Source organism: Thalassophryne amazonica, chromosome 3 (genome assembly GCF_902500255.1).
Source record: "Thalassophryne amazonica chromosome 3, fThaAma1.1, whole genome shotgun sequence".
NCBI classification, from domain to species: domain Eukaryota; kingdom Metazoa; phylum Chordata; class Actinopteri; order Batrachoidiformes; family Batrachoididae; genus Thalassophryne; species Thalassophryne amazonica.
Window position 1 is genome coordinate 99925096 of NC_047105.1, and position 21035 is coordinate 99946130.

The 21035-nt window shown below is 40.3% G+C and overlaps 1 protein-coding gene and 1 long non-coding RNA gene across 2 annotated transcripts in view; both read left to right on the forward strand.

Annotated features, from left to right (window-relative positions):
* Positions 1-20835, forward strand: part of LOC117507327 (monocarboxylate transporter 2-like) — a 93813-nt gene extending 72978 nt beyond the window's left edge. Inside the window, 1 exon segment of the mRNA XM_034167171.1 lies at positions 16378-20835. Within this exon segment, the coding sequence (XP_034023062.1) occupies positions 16378-16634 (257 nt within the window). The 3' untranslated portion in view covers positions 16635-20835.
* On the forward strand, positions 6714-11456 carry LOC117507328. The gene is made up of 2 exons (XR_004559683.1): positions 6714-7220; positions 11155-11456. It is a non-coding gene; the product is annotated as an uncharacterized LOC117507328 (long non-coding RNA).
* Positions 20836-21035: the final 200 nt, after the last annotated feature.

The following is a 21035-nucleotide window of genomic DNA, read 5'->3' on the forward strand; positions in this document are numbered from 1 at the left end:
GCATTCTATACCGGAACATGTCCTGCTGCAAGTACATTCAAGCTTGATTCAGGTCATTTTATACCTCTGTTAGAAAGAGAGAGAGAAAAAAACACAACTATCTTTCTTTGTTTTTAACCGGGCATTTTAACTGGAATACCACAGGTTTTTGTTTTATTTTCTATTTGGAAGAATCCTTAGTTGGACTTGTTTGCTCTTTTGAGAATATCAAGAAAATGAATGGTTAGTTTATTAATTTTTACAAATTATTCTGAAAAGTTTTCAAACATACATTTTTTTAAACCGTTTCATTGAGTTGCATGTATAAATACACATATGATCACCTGTACTGTGACTTAAAGAATCAGTTTACTCTAATTTTGTGTTTTGGCATTAATTAACTTGTTAGCTGTGATCCTTATAGCCCCTTTCACACGGGGCATAGAGTTGCATCATGTGACGTCATGACACCGCAGAGTTTTGCAGCCTAACTGTCATGGACAGGGCTGTTTGTCTGGCTGTTGTTTTCTTTATTTCCCACCAGGTGGCGCGCAAGCTGAGCTGAGCATCTGGAGACCTCAGCTGCAGCTCGTTTCCACCTGATCAGGAACCTCACCTGCAGCTCGTTTCCACCTGATCAGGAACCTCACCTGCAGCTCGTTTCCACCTGATCAGGAACCTCACCTGCAGCTCCTTTCCACCTGATCAGGAGCTGCTGCATTTAAAGCCTGGTGATGCAGTTGTTCATTGCCAGAGACTTGACATTTGATGATATTACATTGATGCTGAAGCCGACTTGTGTTTGATGATCATGTTTCTGGTGAAGAGGAGGATTTGCTGAGGATGACTACTGTTCAGCCGTCAGACAGCACACTTCCTGAGGTAATTCAGGTTCTCTATTTCTCGCTATAGAGCCTGCAACTTTGGCGTTCCTTTGTGCTTCCCTGTTTGAGCTGCTATGCCAATTTGTTTGATCAGCTTCTACCTGCAGTTTGCATCTGGAACTTTCTCTGTTCTGCACCTGTCGGTGAAGTGTTTGATCCTAAACTCAGCCTGGAAGTATTTGCTGTGTAAATATGACTGTGAACACTCTTAAAATAACGGTTTGCGTTATAAATTGTTTGGACTCACCTCAGCCTCTCCTACTCCTCAGAAACTCAACTCCGTTGCGGCTACCTGGTGCCGGCTCCCCTCCTGGTCCAGTTCTCGCTGTGGCTTCCAGCTGTTCTACCGCCTGGAGCGGGCCCTGTCCTCCACTCTACAGACCGCTTTATTTATAATTTGTTCTGTTGACTTGTGTGAAATTAAATATCAGTTATTCATTCCTTCTTTCCTTCTCTGCTCCTTACATTTGGGTCCAGATGAAACCCTGGGTCAGCTTCAGTCCCGCACCCAATCCGTAACAGAAGTCTCTGGCCATAAAATGGACCCAGCGGAAGCAGAGTTGGTCCGGTTTCAGGGAAAGATGCAACAGGTGTTGGATTCAATCTGGGATCAATTGCAAACGCTCTCTGCCCAGGTTGAATGTGCCAGCGCTCGCATGGTGGAGCTCGGAGCTCGCAGCTCGGGTCGTGCCGCTCCCTGCCGTTCCAGCTGCGGCCCCGCCTCCTCCCATGCAGGTAGATTCCACATCCGTAGTTCCAGCTCCTGAACCTTTAATTAGTCACTTAGAGCATATGCTGATAGCATAGAAACCTGCTCATCATTTTTGATGCAGTGTACATTGATTTTTTTCCCGGGCTCCACAGGTATTCCCCCATCCGGCACTCTGGCTCCCCCTGCTGACGAGCCTAAGCAGCTCATCAGGGCCAAATTATCGTCAACGTTCCAAAAAAAAAAAAGATTCCTTTTCTGAACTTGACGATGTAGACCTATTATCACCTAGTTTTTCATTGGTCTGTTGTCTGTTTTTTTAGTGTGGGTTATTTTGGGGTTTAGGGGTTGAATTCTTTGTTGTTCTTTTTGTGTAGTTTTGTAGCATGTTTAGTGGTCTGTTTGAGTGGACACAGGCTGGTGGAAACGCAGCTCTTTGGACTCAGGGGTACTCATGATTATTTCTTGTAAGATTTTTTTTTTTTGGTCTCTCCTTCCAGGGTTTGATTGTAAATGTCCTCTGGGGGGTGTTGGATCATTTTTTGTTTTCTCCCAATTTTCCCCCCAGGGTTTGATTGTAAATGGCCTCTGGGGGGCAATGGGTCGTTTTTTCGTTTTTTTGTTTTCCCCGCAGGGTTTGATTGTGAATGTCCTCTGGGGGAGCTATGGGGCATTTTTTTTCATTTTTTTTTTCTCCCAGTTTTCACCCCCAGGGTTTGATTGTAAATGTCCTCTGGAGGGGGAAAAGACTGTTTGGTCCTTCTAGCTGTGGGTGGCCGGGGCTTGGTCTGACTTAGTCGTGGGGGTGTCTCCTGAAGTTTGATTGTGATGTCCTCTGGGAGGCGTTGGATGCTCCCACAAGTGACTTTGGACCTCAGTTGTTCCTCGGCTGTGGTTATTACTCCCAGGGTTTGATTGTGAATGTCCTCTGGGGGGTGTTGGACCATGCATGTTGTCCAGTGGCGTTGGATTACTTTTTGTTGGTTTATTTTTGAACTGGTTTACGGGACTCTTTTGGGTGTTTGGACTGCATTTTTTTTTTTTTTCCTCTCAGCAAACGCTCCACAGCCATGTCTTATTGTCTCCTCGCTGGCCTGACCTATGTTTCTGGGATGTGCCTTTCCCATTGGGCCGCATGGCTCCGCCCCTGGCTCCGCCATGGACCCTGGATGGTCGCATCGCATTTTCTCCACCGTGGACCGTCGGGCTGCATGGATACGCCCCTGTCTCCGCCATGGACCCTGGATGGTCGCAACGCATGTTCTCCGCCGTGGACCGTCGGGCTGCATGGCTCCGCCCCTGGCTCCGCCATGGACCCTGGATGGTCGCACCGCATGTTCTTGGCCGTGGACCGTCGGGCCGCATGGCTCAGCCCTTGGCTCCGCCCTTGTCTCTGCCATGGACCCTGGAGGGATGTGCCGCTTCCTGTTTCGGGTCTGTATGGTCGCCGGGAGGCTCCCCGTGAGGGGGGGGTACTGTCATGGACTGGGCTGTTTGTCTGGCTGTTGTTTTCTTTATTTCCCACCAGGTGGCGCGCAAGCAGAACTGAGCATCTGGAGACCTCAGCTGCAGCTCGTTTCCACCTGATCAGGAACCTCAGCTGCAGCTCGTTTCCACCTGATCAGGAGCTGCTGCATTTAAAGCCTGGTGATGCAGTTGTTCATTGCCAGAGACTTGACATTTGATGATGTTACATTGATGCTGAAGCCGACTTGTGTTTGATGATCATGTTTCTGGTGAAGAGGAGGATTTGCTGAGGATGACTACTGTTCAGCCTTCAGACAGCACACTTCCTGAGGTAATCCAGGTTCTATATTTCTCGTTATAGAGCCTGCAATTTTGGCGTTCCCTCGCGTCTCCCTGTTTGAGCTGCTATGCCAATTTGTTTGATCAGCTTTTACCCACAGTTTGCATCTGGAACTTTCTCTGTTCTGCACCTGCCGGTGAAGTGTTTGATCCTAAACTCAGCCTGGAAGTATTTGCTGTGTAAATCTGACTGTGAACACTCTTAAAATAACGGTCTACGTTATAAATTGTTTGGACTCACCTCAGCCTCTCCTCCTCCTCAGAAACTCAACTCCGCTGCGGCCACCTGGTGCCGGCTCCCCTCCTGGTCCAGTTCTCGCTGTGGCTTCCAGCTGTTCTACCGCCTGAAGCGGGCCGTGTCCTCCACTCTACAGACCGCTTTACTCATAATTTTACTCATAATTTGAGATCATCTCCACGTTCACTTACGGACGGATCACGTGTGTGCGCAGTCGCTGGCTGCAGCTCCGCGGTCACAGGAAGAAACTAGAAGAGAAATCAGAGCACACACCTGCAGCGCTGCACAAGAAGAAAGATAACGTACAAGAGAAATCGGAGCGCACACCTGCTCATTACAGTCTGCCTGCAGCTCCTCGGCGCTTTCATTTCCTCAGGCTTCTCCCCCAGTGCTGTGTGCAACTGGCGCAGACATTCCTGCATTATTAGATACGCACTATATGCAACTGTACACAGGCCCGTGTGTGCCTTACAAATAAATAAATTGATGATTAAATTAATTTTGCCGTTTCTTGCGTGAAGTGGTAAATGAGACATACTCTGGTGCTATATATACTTTTTCCTCTTAAAGAGCCATTTTTGGACAGGTGCGACTAGATTACAAATACATCTGAAGATGCTTCTCACCATAGGTGAATGTAGCCTTGGCCAGTAGGGGTCAGTGTCAACAAACGGTACCCATCGTTCATTGGGTGTTTCGACCCTCATCCCCAACACCCTCCTGATGGTGGGTCAGCAGTGGTGGCCAAGTCACTGCCCATCTTCCCCTCCTGGCTTTCAACATAACTCCTCTCTCTTGTTCCATAACCAGCAAGAGGCTCTTTCTGCTGCCTCCCCATCACATGAGCTGCTGTCTTTCTTTCCTTCCCTGTCATTCCAATGGCTGTGAGCATTTTCCACAATGACTGAGCAGGGAATCCTCTACAGCCGACCTGAACCAGGAACGGCCACGCCTGCCATCCTTTCCCCCTGCAAACATGCAGAAGGTCTTGATATTTGGCACTCTTCCTTTCAAAGGCCTGTTCACACCCCTCTTCCCATGAAACTAAGTGCTATGAGGATCATCTTTTTTGGCTCTTCAGACCACAATACCGCATCTGGCCTTAGGGTTGTCTGGGAATCTGGGGATGTTATACTCCGGTGTGATTTATGCTCCAGAAAATACAGTGCTTCAGGGTTTGGCTGCATTCATTCATGGCTAAAGACGGGAGTGGAAACCCAGTTTGTGAATGTGCACACAGTTTCACAGTGATTGAGAGTTATAATTGCTGATTGTGCATACAATGGCTTTAGAACTCTAATGAAAAAACATAACTCTTTCATCCTTTGTACACAAAATTAATGAACTCTTGTCAGCTCGTCAGCATATTACCATCTTCAATTTATATACGTACATACTTATTACAGTTAAGGTCAGTGGGACTGGAGCACTCATTGGGCATGACATGGGGTATACGAGGTCTGTCAATAAAGTAACGGTCCTTTTTATTTTTTTCAAAAACTATATGGATTTCATTCATATGTTTTTACGTCAGACATACTTGAACCCTCGTGCGCATGTGTGAGTTTTTCCACGCCTGTCGGTGATGTCATTCGCCTGTGAGCACGCCTTGTGGAAGGAGTGGTCCCACCCCCTCGTCTTAGGCCCAATCTCAATTCTCTTTTGTACCCCTTCCCCTTGGCCCTACCCCTACGCCTACCCCTTTAAAACAAGGGGTAAAGCGAGGGGTATGCCTGTAGCCCTATGAATTCCGCCTTAGGGGAAAAAACTGCCCGTCTCAAACTGCTGTCTTCAGTGTTTGTCAACATTGCAACCGAAGCAAAACTTGTTGCAGTAGCCTGTTTGCTCTTTTTATTTTCTCGCCTTTCTGCGTAAATGCAAAGAAATAGAAGAAGTCGCAGATTTCTTCGACACATCGGAGAATTTTGTGGTATTAATAATTCATTTAATTAATTTGTGGTTGGTTGCCCATTCGGCTGCTCCTGTTTTGTGTCCGGGGTCACCACAGCGGATACAACCAGATCCGCATTTATATTTGGCACAGGTTTTACACCAGATGCCCTTCCTGACGCAACTCCAGTGTTACCTAGAGAAACACACACAGCCGCTGGTGTTCCAAAGAGGTCTCCCATCCAAGTACTAACCAGGTCCCGCACTGCTTAGCTTCTGAGATCTGATCTTACACAGAGCAAAATCGGCAATAATTAATAGTATTAATAATTAATTAATGTTAATAATACTGATAATAATTAATTATTAATTTTTTGCATCCAGCCCTATTTCTTTTAGAAATTTCCTTGACAAATAATTGCAGTCTATTAGGGCGTGAGGTTATGTGTTACACATATACATGTGTGTGTGTATATTTTCCAACTTACTCATTGATGAAACTTCTCCTCATGAGGAGACGCTTATTAGAAGAGTGTGCTCAGGGCTTCCTGTTTGTTTACAAAATACACGTTACAGACCTTGAAATCCAACAGCAGGGATCGCTATTATCCAAAGATTTATGAACATACAAATTAATGTGCTTATCCTTTATCATGATTTTCTCCATTGTGAGATATAAAAGTGTCTTATCGTAGCGTTCGTGTGTATATGCATTATAAGCCTCAGCGCACAAGCGAAGTTACGATATTCTTCAGAACGACAATATATATATATATATATATATATATATATATGTATATATATATATATACACAATATGCATCCAGCAGCATAGACGTTGCTATCATAGGCAATTGCCTGTAAAGTTTTTTGGCAAGCTATAACTTTCTAAACAGCGTAATTTGTAATGAAAGCTGCTTTCATTTGTGCAGCTCTGGGCGCCATGTTTGTTTCTTTGGAGACAACAGTAAGCTCCTCCTACCCCTCTAAACAGTGTGTGCATCCAGATTCACTCAGTTTTAAGGGGTTTGTAGCCCTCCGCCTACCACTCCGCCTCGCTCCAAAAGAGAATTGAGACACCCCTCTGTCTCTCATGCCCGTGCAAAATGGAGGGGAATGGCTGAGGGGTAGAATTGAGATTCAGCCTTATTGTACAGCTCACTAAATGCCTTTTCCTAAGCTTTGCCACTTCTCTTTTCTCCTTACACTGCATCTCCTTGTACGCCTGTCTACTTTCTTCATCTCTCTGACTATCCCTTTTTTTTTTTTGCCAACCTTTTTCTTCTTATGCTTTCGTGGACATCTTTGTTCCACCACCAAGTCTCCTTGTCTTCCTTCCGCTGTCCAAATGTCACAGCCAGTACCTTCCTAGCTGTCTCCCTCACCACATCTGCAGTACTCTTCCAGTTGTCCAAAATTGCTTCCCCTCCATCCAGTGCCTCTCTCACCAGTTCACTGCATTTCACACAAGTCTACCTCCTTCAGCTTCCATCATCTGATCCTTTGTTGAGCTCTCACTCTCTTCTTCATCTTCACCTCTATAGTCATCCTACAAACCACCATCCTATGCTGCCTAGATACACTCATTCCTGCCACCAACTTACAGTCTCTAACTTATTTTAGCTTGTATCTCCTACACAGGATGTAGTCCACCTGGATGCATCTTCCTCTACTCTTATATGTTACCCAGTGCTCCTCCCTTTCCTTAAAGTAAGTGACAAGTGACAAAGTTTTTAATTCGGCACACAAAATATTCAAATAGAAAAAAATGAACAATTCCACAAACAAACACAGACAAAACTAGTGAGTCTGAAAGGGTGTGGGCTGAAGCAAAGCTTATTAGCGCCCACCCCTGCTAGTACAAGTCCAACAATTCTAATCAGTCATATTTACATAAATATAAATTCACTACTACATGTCGACACACAGACATACACATCAATATACTATTCACTTATAATTATATTTATATAGTACCAGATCATAAGAAAGTCGAATCAAGGCACTTTACGCCAGTAAGGACTAACCTTACCAACCCCCAGAGCAAGCATTAGGCAACTGTGGTGAGGAAAAACTCCCTATAAGGAAGAAACCTCAAGCAGACCAGGCTCTTGGGGGTGACCCTCTGCTTGGGCTGTGCCATATATACCTATATACATACGTATATACTTTACAAACATAAATATATACATACAAATACACAGTCACTTATATACATATACACCTACCCATATCTATATATCTGCATACGCATATACATACCCACACATTCAAATATACAATAAGTCCCACTTATAAATTGAACATTCCATATAAATCAAATTATATTTGCTTCTTTATGATAGTTAGACATAATGTTCTTTTTGAGTAGTTTCTTAAATCTCACTAAGGTACTACTCATTCTAACCTCTGTTGAACATTTGTTCCATTTCCTCACCCCAACCACAGACACACAAAAACCCTTTACATTTGTTCTTACTGGTGGTTTCATAAAAATTGCACAACCTCTTAAACTATATCTGGATTCCCTCAATCGGAACAGACTCTGGACATGTCTCGGTAAGGCTTGGTTTTTCGCTCGAAATAAAGTTTGAATTGTAATGTAATAGACCAAATCAATGAATTTTAATAAATTTAAAGACACAAATAGAGAATGAGTTGGTTCACGATATTGTTTATTGCAGATGATTCGTATGGCTCGTTTTTGCAAAAGGAATATTGGATTGGTATTTGATTTGTAAGTGTTTCCCCATGACTCAACACAATATGTCATATATGGTACCATCAGAGAATGATATAAAGTAAGTAACCCTTCTTGCGGCAGTAGGTCTTTGGCTTTATACAAAATGGCTATAGTTTTTGACAATTTTGATTTCACATAATTTATATGTGGTTTCCAGCTAAGTTTATTATCAATTATAACACCTAAAAATTTATTCTCTGTTACTAACTCAATTTCCTTATTGTTTATAGTTAAATTTTTACATTTGGGTGCCTGTTTATTTCCAAATATAATACATTTAGTTTTCCCAAGGTTGAGTGACAACTTATTAGCGTCAAACCAAACCTTAAATTTTTCCAGTTCTTTCTCCACTATGTCCAGAAGCTGTTCAAGATTTTCACCGCTACAGAACACAGTTGTATCATCCGCAAAAAGGACACATCTCAGTGAACTCGACACCCAACTTATATCATTTATATAGATTATAAACAACAAAGGACCCAGCACTGAGCCCTGCGGCACCCCACATGTGACATCCCTGAGTTCAGAATTTGTATTATTGAATTGAACATACTGAAATCTGCCTTGTAAATAACTAGCTATCCATTCATATGCCAGACCTCTGATTCCATATTTCTGCAGTTTACTTAATAGTATTCCATGGTTAACTGTGTCAAACGCTTTCTGTAAATAAAAAAAAACACCTATTGTGTATTGTTTATTATCAATTGCAGTTGCTATACTTTCCACAAAGTCCATCAAAGCATGTGATGTAGTTCGAGACCTTCTGAATCCATATTGTTCTTCACAAATGATGTTATGCTTCAGTAAATAATCATTTAATCTTTTAGCAAATATTTTTTCCAAAATTTTGGAAAATTGTGGCAGGAGTGATATAGGTCTATAATTAGAAAATGTGTGTGTTTGTCACCAATTTTAAACAGAGGAATTACTTTGGCTATTTTCATTTGAGAAGGAAATTTACCAGTACTTAGTGACATATTGCAAATATAATTGAACGGTTTTACTATACAATCAATAACTTTTTTTAATAAAGCCATATCCAAATTATTAAATCAGTCGATTTCTTACTTTTTGAACCATGAACCAGATCAAGTATTTCCCTTTCATGAGTACCACCAATGAACATTGAAACAGATTTGTTAAACGTTGAATTATTTACCCAGAAGTTATTAGTTGATGAGTCAATCTTACTGGCAAGATTTTTACCCACATTAACGAAGTATTCATTAAAGTGTTCAGCAATAGACTCGTCGTTATCAATCGTGATGTAGTTGTTACTCTGAAAAAATGAAGGATAATCTCTAGTTACTCTATTCTTTTTTACTATTTCATTTAATATGTTCCATGTGTTTTTGATGTTATTTCTATTTTTGACAAGTAACTCATTATAATATGTTTTTTTACTGAGTCTCATGATATTGATTAACTTATTCTTATATGTTTTATACTTACTTTCAGCTTCCTTAGTTCGTAGTTTTATGAATTGTTTATATAGTACGTTTTTCTTTTTACATGCCCTCTGAAGTCCCTTAGTTATCCATGGTTTGTTGCTATATTGATTTCTATATATTTTGTCAACAAATGGACAGTGTTTATTATACAAACTGGAAAAAATGGAAATTAAAGCATCATATGACCTGTCAACATCATCAACAAAAACATCTGACCAATTCTGACTTGATAAATCCTCCCTTAAATTATCAATTGTTTCAGGTGTTACTTTTCTACTCATGAATTTGATATTGCTTCGATACATGCAACAACCCTCCAATGCAAAGACTGAGAAAACTGGCAAGTGATCACTGATATCACTGACCAGTAGTCCCCCACTAAGATTACCGGATATAACGTTAGTTAAAATATTGTCAATGAGATTGTTGTATCCATAGTTATTCTGCTAGGATGAATGATGGTTGGAAACAGTCCTAAACAGTACAAGGTGTTTATAAATGAGGTAATTTGTGGATGATTGTGAGGGTTTAAAAAATCTATATTGAAATCTCCACAGACAAATAAATGCTTATTTCTGTTGATTTTGTTGTACATTCCTAAGATAATGTCTTCAAAGGTGTCAATATTTGTCCCAGGAGCTCTGTAAATGCAACTAACAACTATGTTTTTGGAGTTTATAGATGTAATTTCTATGGTAACACATTCCATGATGTTGTCCACTGTAAATGACATGTTGTTAATGAGTTTACAGTTATAATCTGACCTTACAAACAATGCAACGCCTCCGCCCCTTCTCGTCTGCCTATTAACCAGGAACAATTCATAACCATCAAGATATACCAGATCTTTATTATCCTCATTTAACCATGTTTCTGAAATTGCAATAACTGAAAAACGTTTTTTGGATGTTTTCAAACAATCATTAATAGTGGACAGATTACGAGAAAGACTTCTGCTGTTGAAATGTATAATTGAAAAATTTTCATCATTGATTTTATAATTTTTGAATTGTTCTTCTGTAAAATATTTGCACTGTCTCACAATATTCTCACTGAAAAAGGTATCAGGATCATTTTCAGATTCGAAGGGGTGGTTAGCAGAGTTATTATAATTAAATGTATCTAGACAGAGCTCCTGGGCAGAAATAAACGGATCATTATCCTTAGTCATTATGTCTCTCTTGTCTCTGGGTGTAGATGATGTGGATGAGTGGGTTGCTCCAGTCTGCATCATGGTGCTGTGATGTGTTTGAGTCCTCATACCTATTGTTCATATTTGTCCAGCTCCTCGATGTTCCTTATTGCCATAACCTTTGCTTGTTCTGGTGATCCGTTCAGTTTGATGAATATTTTACAGTTTGAAGTCCATGTGTGCTGGATTTTTCCCTGTTTCTTTAAGAAGCGTGCTTTCCTGGCGATGTCGGCATTCCGTTTGGTGAGATGTAAAGTAGGTGTTCATCACAGCCATTTCCATCCTTTTTGCAAAATCAACTACCATCTGTCCTTACACATTGCTGTCCTTGATACCGTATCTGGGGAGGTGATGGTCTAGTGATTAAGCATTGGGCTTGAGACCAGAGGATCCTTGGTTCAAATCCCAGCCTGTTCAGACAATCACTACGGGCCCTTGAATAAGGTCCTTAACCCCTTAGTTGCTCCTGGTGTGTAGTGAGTACCTTGTATGGCAGCACCCTCACATCTGGGGTGAATGTGAGGCACTATTGTGAAGTGCTTTGAGCGTCTGATGCAGATGGAAAAGTGATATATAAATGCAGTCCATTTGTATCTACCCATTACTTCCTCATCACCTCTGCTCCCTTTGCCACCATGCCCACTGAAGTCCACTCTGTCACCACTCTTTCTTGCTTGGGTACACTCTCCACCACCTCATCTAACACACTCCAGAAATCTTTTTTGTCCTTCATCTCACAGCCTACCTGTGGGGCTTATGCACTGATGATATTCATCATCACCCCTTCAGTTTCCAACTTCACACTCATCACCCTGTCAGACACTGGCTTAACCTCCAACACACTCTTAACATACCCTTTCTTTAAAATAACCTCAACACCATTTCTTTTCCTAGTCACACCATGATACAACATCTTGAACCCACTGCCTATGCTCCTGCTCTTACTTCCCATTCAATTGGTCTCTTGTACACACAATATGTCTACCTTTCTCCTCTCCATCATATCAGCCAGGTCTCTCCCTTTACCGGTCATACTGCCAACATTCAAAGTCCAGACTCTCACTTCCACCCTTCTAGTTTTCTTCTCCCGCTGTCTGTGGACACATTCCCCTCCTCTTCTTCTTTGCCCACCAGTATCCCAATTTACACCGTCACCCTGTTGGGCAATAGCACCGGTGATGGTCATTGTTAACCCGGGCCTCGACCGATCCGGTATGGAAGTTCGATTTGATATCTGCATCTTTAATTTTGGTGCATTTTACACTGGATGTGATTTTTGTTAATTTCTAACATATATCTACCCATAAAAAAGTTGGAACGAATCTGAAGGAGTCATGTATCACCCACTAATAGAAACCTACCTGATTCTTATAAAATCTGGCTCTTAAGAAGACCTGATCTTGTCTGAGCGATGGCCTCAGACAAGATCAGGGGGTCAAATTGTGTCTCACTTTTGGGAAAATTCCAAAATCATTGTATTGTTCTGATTTTTTCATGCAACTTGGTCACAATGTAGGGAATGTTTGTGCAAAATTTTGTTGAATAAACTACTTTTGTTGTTATTTTAGAGGGCATTTACAGTGTCGCAGACTACAGATGGAATTGTTAGAATTGTTCAACAAGGAATATGTTAAAATATATATTGAAATCTTAGTTACTTTTCCCAGAGTAAGCATTCAGTATTCTTCTTTGAGCTCGCCTTCCTCTTCTTTGGATCATGTTTAATTTTTCTCTTTCTGGATCTAGTAAACTGCAAAGGAAAGAGGAGAATATTTGCTACAAAGCACAGTCTACAAATCTAATATCTACTTTAACAAGACATTACAGTGTCAACATCAAAAACCTGCAGTTTCCCAATGAGACACCATAACGTAAATTTTACCTGCATTTGTGAGTGCAGTTGGGTATGTATTTCATGATGGAAATAAGATATTTGACCCTGAAAAAGTTCGACATGGGGAATGTGACATGCTGTAACAACTTGAGGCTCACAATATGCAAATACTTGCATCTAGAATGATTTGTGCTTTATTTCAACAAAATGAGAAAGTTTGACCCCTGATCTTGACTGAGGCATATGTATGTTTCTCCATATATTGTAGATTGCACCAGATGGCCCCAAATTTGCTTCAATATTTTCAGTTTTCGCGTGTCCTCAGAACCCCCAAATAGACACATCACTCCTATACTGGGTGCACATTTAGGAACTTGCACTGCTTGGTTGTACAACATCTTTTTCTCATGTTCTAGACAACACCCTGGGTAGCACATGTCCAAATTGCTTTTGTAGACGTACAGAGATCCAGAATGACCTTTGTCTTTTCTGACAGGACTTTTCTCAAAATCATCTCTGTCTCTCTCTCCCTCTCTCTCTTAAAATGCATCATAATTGAGTTTGCTGTTCTTCACCTTCAAATACATAGTGATGGAATGAACATACTCTTAACTAAAATGTTTGGCTTCTCAGTGCATTTTTGTGTTACATACAGTGATGCCGGTAACGTGTTACTTAGTAACGTGTTACTTTAGTCTGACTGCTTTTTTCAGTAGTGAGTAATCTAACGCATTAATGTTTCCAAATCAGTAATCAAATTAAAGTTACTTCTCCAAGTCACTCTGCGTTACTTTTACTTTTGTATTGTGGGTTGATTGCAGCTTTAAAACAGGTGTCCCAATGAGATACATGTGGAGGTCTGAACTGCCCACTTTCAGCGAGCTGCTGCACAGAGCCGCACCCGCTTTGCTGCTCAGCTCCAAGGTGAAAAACAGTTGTCTAAAGCATGGTGACGCTCAGAGCTATGGTTTTACAAACACATTTTTACGCTTTTTTTTTTCCCTTTAAAACTCTGTGCCGCTCTGTGTGTCCTCGTTAAAAACAGCTGATCTGTTACGCACAAATGCTAACGCTTTTTTTCCACCCAAATGCACCCAAGTCTCTTTCTGAGGACGACATGATGTAAAAATGTTGATAAAAACTTTAATTGTCAGTCTGGTCATGCTTTCTGCATAAATAAATGTTATCCATTCTTGTGTTCAAAGAGCAAGCCAGGGGCGAATCCATGCGGAAGGCAATGTGGGCGCTGGGGGGGAGGGGGGTTAACCTCCAAAACGTGAATCAGCTGCAAATCATGAATTATCCACAAACTGTTAATTGCAAAGTGTGAATACTGAAAAAAATGTCTCCCAAAACGTGAGCGTGGGTCTCACAAAATGTGAATATCATTCATAATATATATGTTTTTTTTCAGTTTAAGTAGTTCATGGATTTCAGTTTACGGGTCAATTACTGCAGGAAATGTTATTCGCAAACCCTATGACCGCAAAAATAATTTTTCTTTTATGGGGGGGTGGGGCACTACAGCCTGAGGAGGTGATCCGAGCAGCTGTCACTTCTGGTGTCAAGCGCCCGGCCCCACTGGGCGTGTCCCACTCCGGTGACAGTGTCAGGTGAGGAGTTTGACTGGGACGGTCCACCTGTCAAACTCACAGAGGACAGAAACCTCCCCCTCCGGTAAACGCCTCAGTGATCTTCAGAGAAACGTTGTACAGTAGAAAAACAAACAGCACTAGTTTCTAACCTCAGGAAGGTAGACAACGAGCTACAACCTTATTTTTATCCATATGAGCCATCATCTGAGCTGGAAAAATAATACTGATCTGAACGAGCAGGCGGCGGAGGAACGGAAGCTTAGGGACCTACAAACTCTACAAAGTGCAAAAACAAGACACCAGAAACATTCAATAAATTCAGTTGTGGTGTCACCAAATTCACTGCACACATCAGCAGTCTCCTGCTGGTTATACTACAGCACACAGTTTGAAAAAATGTCATTGTGAAAAACTTTGGAGAATTTTTTATTGTTTAAATTTTCAGTAGTGTCAATGTTATATGTTGTAGTGACACAAAATTTACTGCACACATCAGTGTGATCCTGCTGGTTATACTACAGCAGGGGAGGGACGAAGTCACTGTCAAGTCATTTTCAAGTCATCAGCCTGCAAGCCCCATGTCAAAGTCTCAAGTCAGCTTGCAAACAGTTGATGGTCATTATGACTTGAGACTTAACTTGATGGTGACTTCATACCTCTGTACTACAGCACTCAGTTTGGAAAAATGTGCAAAAGTTGAATTTTAGTGATTTTTTTTATCATTAAAATAAGTCATAAAATGAGCAATAAAATTGACTAAAATTCAATTTTTGCACATTTTTCTAAACTGAGTGCTGTAGTATAACCAGAGTTTGACAGGTGGACCGTCCCAGTCACATTCCTCACTTGACACTGTCCCCAGAGCAGGACACACCCAGCGGGACCGGGCACTTGACCCCAGAAGCGGAAGCTGCTCAGATCATCTCCTCAGGCTGTAGTGACCCCCACAAGAAAAAAAAAAAATAATAATATTTGCGGTCACAGGGTTTGCGATCAAGATTTCCTGCAGTAATTGACCCATAAACTGAAATCCATAAACTACTTAAAAACTGAAAAAACACACACACACACACACACATATATACGTATATATATATATATGTATATTACGAATGATATTCACGTTTTGCGAGACCCGCGTTCACATTTTGGAGATATTTTTTCAGTACTCACGTTTTGCAGTTAACAGTTTGAGGATAATTCATGATTTGCAGCTGATTCATGTTTTGGGGGTTAACAGGGGGGGCGTGGCTCCCCACAACAGCCCTAGATTAAATGTCCACTTTTGAAGACATTTTTTCATACTAGTACTACTTAGAATAACAATAATTTCAACAACTAACATGTTTAGAAAGAATTTAAATGTTACAAAGAGTTTAACAATTACATTTATAAACAATGTAGGTTAGAAATTGTAAGTTTTATTGTTACAGTGCTGTCAACAGTTAAATATGAGGTCAAGAAAGATGTCTCTATTTTATTCTTTTATAAAACAAGTATGTTCATTGAAGTCAAGAAAGGGTGACTATAAAGTGAGTATTGGCAAAATTGGTTATTGTCATGTTGAGGTGGCGTGGGGTGGTGTTGTCAGCAGCTGCTGAAAGTAACGAATAATCTAATTTAGTTACTTTTAAAATTGAGTAATCAGTAAAGTAACTAAGTTACTTTTTCAAGGAGTCATCAGTAATTGGATTACTTTTTCAAAGTAGCTGTGGCAACATGGGTTACATAGTCAACATTCAACATAAAATGTTGATAATAATATTCTAAGGTACAAAAAATATACTACACAGTAAATTTTGTAGAGTAAAATATACTCTGTCAGGATAACATTTGGTTCCAGTCCAAACAGAGTTAAATGTGCTCTATCACAGTGCTAAATCAATCAGTTCTATCGCAGGATAAAATCAACTCTATCATGCTGTGAATGACTCTTATTGGAGTTGAAAAATGTGATTTGGACTGGGACCAAATGTTATAAAATTTACTGTGTGGTTTGTATTTGTGGTTTCTGAAGTCACAACCTTTGTAAGCAGTTTTTGTCTCCACTCAGGGTTACTGGTGGATGTCTTCGGATCCTATAAATACCTCTACTTCATGTGTGGTTCTGTGATTGCTACTGGCGGTGTCTTTCTCTTCATCATGAACATCTACAACTACCACAAGCTGAATAAGGAGAAGGCAGTGAAGGGAGGAGGAACCCACAACCACAAAACCATGGACATCCAAGACCAGGCGAAGGGCTCAGGGGTGGAGATGCTAAAAGATCTGGAGCCAGCAAAGAGTCCGGATGAAGATAACGTAGTGTAGTCTTTTAAGAAAGTGTGTTTGATGAGTCTGTGTGTCCAGTGACTGACTCACTCTGTCAGTTTGTCTGCCCTCTAGGGGCCGTTAGGAGACAGTGGATGGATCTTAAAGTATTTCTCTTAATTGCGTCCCACACTTTTTTGTATTTCCATTGCATCTTATTTCCTCCTACTAAACTCACAAGAAAGAGATGCAAGAAAAGCTGAGAACACGGGACACCTTCTAATCCCCTTATCACCGTCACTTACTGACAACGGTGAGTCATCCCGATTAGACACCTGATCTAAAAAATCATAGAACACACTTACTGCAGCATCATTACTTTGTTTTAAAGATACACTGACACGATGAAACAGAAAGTGCGACGTCACGCTGTGCGGGTTTCCCCTTTATTCAAATCACATCCAGCTGGATCAGACACCAGAAGAAACTGATTTAGCAGTTAGCAGTTTATTCTAGACTTGCTTCTGGATTTAGTGATTTTTGTATCAATCTAATTCCAGTAGCACCCAATGGGATAAACGGGTGAAGGTGATTTGTCTGACTGGCAGGGTTTTATTTCACTCACTCACTGCGAGTTTAGAAAAAACTGAATTTCCTCCCTCCTTTGAGCCAAAATTAGAAAATCCGTCGAAATGCTGGATTTGATCTGTTTCCAGGTCACCCAGTGACAAAACACAGAAGAGACATCAGTGAGAGGAATGAGTTTGATCCAGTTTATGAAAACAGATAAAGAACAAAAACATTTGTAAGCACACACCATCATTTTTTTTCCCACACAGAAAAGAATAACTGTTACAAAACTGGTCAGTTTATTTTATTCTTAATTGGTTCATGTGGCACAGCACAGTCAGGGCCACTGTGGTTACCACCAAAGATACTTTTAAATTTTCTGGTGTCAGCTGTTGTTGACAGAAGTCATTTGTTTTATGGAGCTGGGTCTTTAAGATCTGCTCACTTAAAAGATTTGTTCCTTTGGCTTTTTTTGTCACATTTTCATGCACAAATATTTCTTGATAAACACGACATCTTGTGGTAATTTAATGTTCTTCAGATAATGTACTGTAGTGTGCTGAGGAATACTATGAAACAATTTATGTTCATCAAGATCTCTTATTTTAAAACCGTTTATATGGTGTGAAACACTGCGATCTTCAATAACAGTCGGGTCCATGATCAATTGCAGTAGTCACCTCTATGTATGTGACAATTTGTAAATAAATTATACAACTTACAGATGCAGTTTTCTATCCATAAAAGCAGAAGGATGTAATTGTCAAACAAAACAACTCAGCTTTAATGAAAACTAAATACAACTTTACTAAGACAATGAATGTGAAATTAAAATGCTTGCTATTGCTTATTTTATCAATCTGTATTAATGAATCACTTGACTTGTGTATTTCTTTGTTACTGTGAACTATCAGACATCTTTGCATCTTAGTTTTTAATATTTAGTTAGGTCCATATATATTTGGACATTGGCATTGTTTCTGTAAATGTAGCTGCACATTCCAGTTTATCTGATTTGAAAGCCCCAGAGAGTTTACATGATTTGCATTAAACAATATACTGTGTAAAGTGAAATAACCCAAAACTTTGGCCGTCTCAAAATATATATGAACTTAACTGTAATCTTTTTACATTTTAAATGAGCAGACAATATACAATGCAGTGGTGCTACCAAGTATTTAGAGTTCTTTAGAATTCTGCTGTTTCTACATACTGTTTGTACTGTGTATTTGACTTAAAACATGAACATGTCAAAGTCGTAAATCTTGCTAAAGATGCCCCATTTAAAACAAATATCACCGTTATTTTTTATTTTTATGTTTTAGTTATGTTACAGAACAAGCACCAGTGGCCTTGCTAGCAACCAAGACAGTACAGTTATTAACAAGGTTTCAACTTGATAGGTCAGCCTGTCTTTATTTATTTTATGTTATACTTATTTTTCATGGTAAAATATACCATCTTGTCCCAAAATGGGAGGTTCACTTTTCCTCACCATTATCTGTTAGAACCCAAAATTTCAGAGCTGAATATGCAGTCATTCTTCATTAATTTTCAATATCTGGCTTATGACAATCAGTGGTCACAGGGGTGGGGTAGCTTAAGCCCATCCCAGCAGTCATTGGGCAAGAGGCAGGGTACACCTTAGACAGGACGGCATTCTATCACAGGGCCGCATGTAGACAGACAAACACATTCACATACCTACAGTCAATTTAAAGTTTCCACTTCAGCTAGCATGTCTTTGGAAGTGGGAAGAAACCAGATCACTTGGAGGGAACCCACTCAAACACGGGGAGAACATTCAAAGTCTACACAGGAAGGACCACGCGGGAAGCGATCTCAGGATCTTCTTGGTGTGAGGCAACAGTGCTATTCACTAAGCCATCGTGCCACCTGAATTTGTATTTATGGAGTAAAATTTCACTGAATGACCTACTCCTTTAATCTGATACTTATGCTGTTAATCACAGGGAAAATTATCCAAAAGAAAGTGTTTTTTGGGGAAAATTACCATTTCCTGTGTTTGTGGAGCAGGTAGCTCAGTGGCAAGGAGTTGGACTATCAATATGTAGACCTGGGTTCAATTCCTGTTCATACTGTCCATCTGTGCCATTGGACAAAACAGTTTGTCTACATTGGCCAAGTCCACCTTGCTGGAAATGAATGCCGACCTTGGCTGTGGAAGCAACTTTAATCAGACTGTTTTTCCACCCATTGAAAGTATTAGACTCTCATTCGCTTCACGTTATGGAGTTTGGGAATAGGTGCCAATGGGCCTCAGGGCCTGTAAAGGACTTACCTCTAATGTATTTCTTCAGTACATTCACTTGGAATAATTTTGTCAAATTCCTCTTTACAAAACTGCTTCAACTCTGATAGTTGTAGGTTTCCTTGCATGAAGTACTCAGTTGGGATCATTGAGTTACATTTCTGGAGGGTTGATGTCTAGACTTTGACTCTGCCGTTTCAAAACACAGTTACTTCCCCTTTAACCATTCCATGTAAACAGGCCTGTGTGTTTAGGGTCATTGTCTTATTATATAACCACCTTTCTCCTGAGCTTTTGTGTCTGAACATAAACCCTGAGATTTTCCTGTAGTAGTTGATGGTCTCGTGCTAATTTGGTAGTTCCATCAATGGTGGCAAGTGCTGGAGTGTCATAATTTTTCTGAATGTAATAATTTTGATGTAATTAAATTTTGGGCTCGCCTGTCCAGTGAAAATACTTCCAGTAGCCTTATGGTTTATCCACATGGCTTTTTTTTTCAAACCTCACTCACATATAAATGTTCTTGGAGAGCAGTGGACATTCGACCATGGATATTGTTGTTCTGTGTTGATCAGATGGTAAACTCATGAACACATCGACAGAGAACAGTGTAGAGAGGTTTTTGTTGGACCCCCACTCCTGTGGACAGTAATAAATGCGATCAATTTCTCAGATTTGCGCATGATCGGCCAACAGTACTTGGTGAAAACTTCCAAAGTTAATTTTTTTAACTGGTTGCATAACCTTTCACAGTCTGATAAAGATCACAAATTTTTGAGCTCAGGAATGTCTTGATTGAGACACACATTCACAAGCCTGCTTGATGAAGGTCACATTTTAATATTGAAGAGGAAGGTTTGTGCTCTTCATAGAGGGCCAGGCCTCCCATATTCACACCTTTGATCAAAAGACCCGACGATAATTACCGTACTACTTTATACGAACTGGTATTTCAAGGAGTTCGTGTACTTTTTCCAACAACGTGATCAATATTGGATCATTTTACTCAAAACTGCATTAAAACTATTTTTTATGTTATCTCTTTAATTAGATGATTTTTTTTTTAATCTAGTTTTATGACCTTGATGATGATCTGATCATGTTTTTGGTCAAATGTTAAATGGAATATTCAGAAACATTCCAGAAGAATAATCTAAAGAACATGTTATATGCCTGAAGTGTAATACTGACTTGAACACGTTTGCAGAAATGCAGACTTCTTTTAATCAGTTGCTGACATTTAACAGTGACGTTTGTGAATCTGTCAAGAACATATTTTCATCCAATGTGAATTGATTTAAATGCAGTGTGAAGACTTTGTGCTTTTGCATCAGGATGTTTGTATGAATGAGGAACGTCAGAGGCAAATGCACAGAATGTGTTTTATTAAATAGAATTTTCACTTTTTACATTTGTGTGAAAAACTAATGGCAGCTTTTTATGTTAATTATGTCACTGACTGAATGATGTCTTCGAATTATAGTTAAACTTCAAACAGCTCTTGTTGTACGTTACTGCAGTTTGATTTATTATAGATTTTTTAAATGATCTTGTCTCTGTGTTTGTCTTGCACCATACATACAATGTGACATGTTGGACATGATGAATTTTTTGGGTGG